Source organism: Etheostoma spectabile, chromosome 20 (assembly GCF_008692095.1).
Source record: "Etheostoma spectabile isolate EspeVRDwgs_2016 chromosome 20, UIUC_Espe_1.0, whole genome shotgun sequence".
Lineage (NCBI taxonomy): Eukaryota > Metazoa > Chordata > Actinopteri > Perciformes > Percidae > Etheostoma > Etheostoma spectabile.
Window position 1 is genome coordinate 6,148,678 of NC_045752.1, and position 5,771 is coordinate 6,154,448.

At 41.7% G+C, this 5,771-nt stretch overlaps 1 protein-coding gene across 1 annotated transcript in view; it reads left to right on the forward strand.

Annotated features, from left to right (window-relative positions):
• The first annotated feature begins 219 nt into the window (after window positions 1-219).
• Window positions 220-5,771, forward strand: part of spred1 (sprouty related EVH1 domain containing 1) — a 32,782-nt gene continuing 27,230 nt past the window's right edge. The window contains exon 1 of the mRNA XM_032499547.1: window positions 220-1,167. Coding sequence (XP_032355438.1) covers window positions 1,136-1,167 — 32 coding nt within the window. The 5' untranslated portion in view covers window positions 220-1,135. The remainder of the gene's footprint in view (window positions 1,168-5,771) is intronic.

The window sequence follows — 5,771 nt, forward strand, 5'->3', positions numbered from 1 at the left end:
AAGCATGTCCCCACAGACATGAAGATTTTAAAATCTGGTTCTGGTTGGTTAGGGGGGCGGTCTATCATTGTGAGGCTGCTTAATGAAAAAAAAAAACAGAAATTGTTAATGGCCGAGTCTGTGTGTCAGTCCAAGTCCTTCCTCCGGATTATTTTCTACTTTGCGTGCTATCACACAGACGCTTCCCTCTTGTATCAATGCGTGATTGAAGGGAAACTTCTTTTGGGAAGTGCGGGGACTACTTTAGGTCAACTTTGGAAAGAAACACTCCTTATTCCCTGCATATGGCTACAAGGGGACGCTGTTTAGTACCATATACGTTATATTTAATGATATATGATAAATAGTGGGCTGTTTGAGCTTATTTTACCGCAAAGAGTGTTATGGTTTTACTACGTCGCGGAAGGATCAAATTTTCTCAAGCGAGGGTCGACACATCCGCCCAGTTTTCCGATGTTTCATTCCCCCCGAGTTGAAAATGGAGTTCGATTAAAGCAGATGTCCACCAACTTCTCAAGGAAATTACAAATCTAAATGATTTTACTTTACGCACCAGCATTCATACCGAAAACAGCTGAACCTTTTTTTCTGGCTCTGGATGCCTTTACTGCACATTACTCGGACACGTTGACGGAGCAACGCTCCACAACGCTTTTTCAAGTGTTGTCCTGGACCTGAAGTTGGCGAATGGATGCTCGACAGCCAGCCACAAATAACCTGCCAAACGTCACAGACTGCAACATTTTGTACATTTTTTGAGGATCTATTCTCGTTTTTTTTTGTTGGTGTGTTGCAAAACGGGGATCTGTGATCGTTGAAGAGGATGATGCCGATGGCCCATTTGTTGTGGTCGGATTTTACTTCCAGGGAGGATAAAATGAATCAACGATTGTCATTCCTTCTCGCGATTTAACGTTAGTTCCAGGCAGCGAAGCTAACGTTAGACTAATCTCCACTGGGTTTTCACAGGGACGCTTAGTTAGTTAGGCATGCCCCGTTGTACATCATTTACTTGCTATCCAAAATAGGGGTCATTTCTACATGTGAAGAAAAATGGTGATATTTGTGGTATTTTATCCCGCCGTCACTGCGTCGTCGATGCTATTGCTAGGATTTGGATCCCCGTGAGGAAAAAATGAGTGAAGATTCAACAAATCCAAACAACGAGTGAGTACTGTTTGTACATATTCTCCATTTACATACAGCATGCAGTTGGAATAATAAGTCCTGGCACATCTTTGGATATGTTAACACACGCGTTGCTCGATGAGCTGATCACTAACGTTACCTTTTCCCAATGACATTTCAAACCGAGCGACGCTGGAATGTCATCACCTCAACGTTACTTTCCTAATATCAACAATAAAGAAGCACACGCTTATGATCTGTTTCTTTAGGTAGTTTTGCAGGCTAATAGGAAACTACACTATGGATTACATTATGAGTTAGTAAAATGAAATCCCTTTCGTTCTTGATAATTTTGGTCTCATAGTTCAACATGCAGCTATGCTGTGAGGATTCATATTAGGCCACAGTATATATCTGTATCCTGTATAGGTATAATAATGGTTGCCTACACATACCGGTAATTTCTGATAATGTATATGTATTACTGCTTTATAGATCGGCAGTTATAAGATGAGTTATGGGATCGCTCGTTATAGATGTAACGTTACACAGCAATAATTCGGTCTAAATGGGATTTGATATACATGTCTGTCCAATAGATTATGAATAGAAAGCGTTATGTTGACAATAGATCTGTAGAAGTGTTGTCCGCCATGATTACGGAACATAATCATCGATTAAAATCGTGCAGATCATGTTTTGGATTTCGGTCCAGCCTTTCTTCAATGAAAACCCTTCGAGTCGATTGCGGCAATGTCAACGATGAAGAGCTGAAGATGCCATTTTTTTTTTTTTCTCAATCACACTCATTTACATATCACAATCTCCATTCATAAAAAAAAACGGTTAAAAACGCGTCGCATTCACACCCAAACCCCAACAACGCACGGAGATTAATTGTAATCTGTAACATGACGTGCTTTTGGACACGTCGCGCCCATTTCCAGTCGCATTTCGCTATTGTCTTAATGGGCTGATCCCTTGTGTGCGCTTGTTGACAGTCAGTGAGAATCTGCTCCGGGAGGTGCTGCGGTCACATGATCCCCTCCATTCATAAAGTACCTGCCTGCCCATTCACAGCACTGTACACTGTTTCGCATTGCACCGACGATCACACAATGATCACATTTCCTGCATTTCCTGCACAATGCATAACAGATAAACACCCGTGCTTGTCTACTAGCCGTGTGTTTTATATGCGTGTTTTATTTAACCTTTTTTTTTCTTCTTCACTAACTCAGAGGATTTCCTTTGATAATGTATTTGTCACGGAGGAAGTCATATGCCCTTTTTTTAGCCATTCACAGTGCCAGGGTTTAATGTTCGAAACACACCCATGTTTTTCCCCATTCCATCTATCTGGCCTAAATGACTTTGATTGATTTCATGTGTGGACGCTGTGTCCTTGAACTACACTTTTATGTAACATATGTCATGGAGTTCCTTTTCCTCATATCAAGCCCCACAGACATTGATTACAATTAAATCACTCACTCTCAGTTAACCAAGATACATATTGTTTTAGGGAAATGTATCCGAGTTTTGCAATTAGTCATGATTACGCCTAAATTGTGTAATAACCTAGCATGATTGATGCTAGTGTGAAGGGTGAAAGCTCTGATTCGAGCTCTGAATACATCTTTCTCATGGTGTTAACCTCCAGTGAGAGAAATTACAGTAAAATTAAACCAATCCAATTTGCTGGCACTCCCTGCAATAACCTAAGGCACTCCTCGGGGCCCCAGGAGCTGCTGCCGTTGGCTACAGATCATCAGTGGTGTGCTACATACAGTATATGCTGGGTTTGTTCCACACTGCGTGATGGCCGCAGCTAAGATGGCGAAGTGATCCAAACATTGTTGCTACGATTCCACCACCTTTCAGGCTGTTGTATGATTCATAGTATTGGAGTGAACAGAATACAGAGCGTGGACTGAGCCGTTTATTTTTCCTAAAGCGAGTCTCCTTAATGTGGCCCTTCGACAAAGCAATTTACAAAAAAAAAATCGGATATTTTTTGTTTACATTCTTTTTAGCATCAAGGTTAATGGTCCCTTGTGTTGTGCGTCCCTTTTTACATTTTGACATGTGGCATGTGGCATTGTGCTCTCTTCCATTGATAAGATACATTCAAGAGCTTTGATGAGTCACTTGCTAAACTCTAAAAGAAATCTGCCTTTTGTTTGTATAATTCCTGGTTATATTTAGACCTCATGCTGCCGTGTACAACTGTAATAAAGGAACTATGTGTTTGTTCTCCTGTAGCTTGCACCGTGAACATCTAATCAATAACGAAATGTGCGACAAGTCGGTCCTGAAGTGGTTTTGTCTGAATGATGGGTGGTAAGCCAAGCTGGTGTACACACAACACACCCTTTGCTGAGAACATGTTACTTGGCCTTGGCGCAACTATGTTCACAAGGCTGAAATGACAAGAAGGCACATACGGCCTCGTCACATTTTGGTTTGGTCAGGACTACGGTCATGTGGGAGAAGTGGGAGATTTATGAAAGTATGTGCAAGCAGCCTCTCAGCTGAATGTCACGCTTATCTAAAATATTTATCTCAACCGAGGCAGTAGTATGTTGAGGTTCACCGGGCTGCTACCTTTTATCTGTGTACTGTAGACACTCCTTTTCCATAATCATTGTATACATGTGAATAGCTTGTTTTTACACATTGCATCCAATGCCCGACTAAGCTAAAATTCCACATTTCTGGATTCATAGTTTTCTTTCTTTTTTAACATGAAATAGATTACAGTTAGACAAATAGAAGCTCCTCTGTTATCATCAATCCGTACCATAAAAAAATCATGTAGGTGATCATTTAAATTTGTTTGGGCCAACAGACTCCTTTTTGATAAAATGAATGAAATGAATCCTTCATCCATTTTCGTCAGTGAAGATGCCTCCATATTCCACTGAACATGTATAGCGAATGGCCTCATTGTTTTAACTTCCCGCAGTTCTGTTGTCTGTTGGCCGTCAGGTGATTCCTCTCTCTGTGTCCTCTTCCTATCTGTGTGATTGATTTGACAGCTCAGCATTTATCTGCCAATGTGGGTGTCGTGATCTTATCACCTGAGGGCTGTTTTGCACTCCCATTCCTGTTGCAGAGCTTTCTAAACACATTCCTCCTAAACAACCCCCATCATGCCCTGAAACGACAAAGGGAGGCAGCTACTTCAGCTGTTAGGGCTAGTGCTTTATGGCCTGGGTAATTGCCTATATCATGTGGCCCTTATGTTAAGCTAAATAATTTCCTGGACCTTTTTTTTTTATAGACAGTGTTATTTGGGGTTATTGCCAGCAGGGATTTTCCTGGCTCAGAATGGGTCTTTGGGGGGGGGGGGGGACACATTAAGCCCCAGGAAGATTTGAGTGTCATAGACTTCATTTTCTGCATTGTGATACATTTTTAGGCACCAATTTATGGTGAAAACGCCTTAATTTACCTCAAGGAAAACACAATATTCTGGTGACAGGTATACAAAATGGAATATAAGGCAGTAAGGGGGCTTTCACATCCTGGACCTCAAAGGCCCAGATCGAAACACACATGACCCAAAAGTCCAGTTTGTTTCACTGATATGAACAGCTGGCTTTATGGTAACTTTTTTCCCCCAAGGAGCATGTTCTGCTCCTAAGTTGAAACATGTAGGAGTGACTTACATAAGGTAACTGCCATTACAGTTGTAGCTATTTTGTACAATAATACAATCGTGTCATAGAAACAAAACATTAAGTGTATGTTTTCCATTTTGAAATACTACAAATGCTATATTCTTTTGATCAGGGATTTTGAATATACAGTGTAACGAACAACCACGGTTCGACATGCAACTGAACCGTCCACTAATTCCAAAGACTGAGCGGGACGGAGGGGCAGCGGTTGTTATGCGTAGGCCCTACTTCTGTATGGTTCACATCAGGCCTTAAAACCAATGGTACCAAAACATGGAATTGGACGGGTAATTTATGCAACTGTGATACAGTTTCAGCCGGCTATGAAACTAGCTTAATTTAATACTGATGCCATGATCAAACGGCAGCAGCCTCTTGCTGCGCCACCGGCCCCACCGGTTCGGCACGCTCACCGGGAGAATCCGGTATAGCCTGACCCGGCACAGAAAGACCGAGATCCCATAGTGCTAGTTTCACAGGGGAGCGTTCAGGTCTAGTCAAAACAGGGCAGCTTAGCTAGCGGCTGTGGATGAGAGGAAGGCTAGCTGCTGAAAATCAGACGCTTTGGTGCTCGCGATTTTCCTTTTGGCTCGGGCTAAAACCTCTGGGGAGCGCGCCAAAACTTTCTCTATGCAGGAAAAACCCTGGCTAGTTGTTGTATACGACCTTAATGGACACTTAGCTTTACTAGATGGTCTAGTCTTAACTACAGGCGTGTCTTATCTAATACCCAATCTGCTGAGCTGAACACATCTTTGGTTTTGCTTCTGTATTCCTTTGGGGAAGTGTTGCTTGTGACTACCGTGGTTTACAGAGACGAAATGTGTTATTTGTGTTATTTGACAAATATACATTAGGGCACATGTAACAGCATTTTACTTAACTGGTTGCTTTGCATGTTCTCAAATTTGATAAGATTTAGGTAAAGGTGTTGTCTAAGACACTTAATTTTATTGT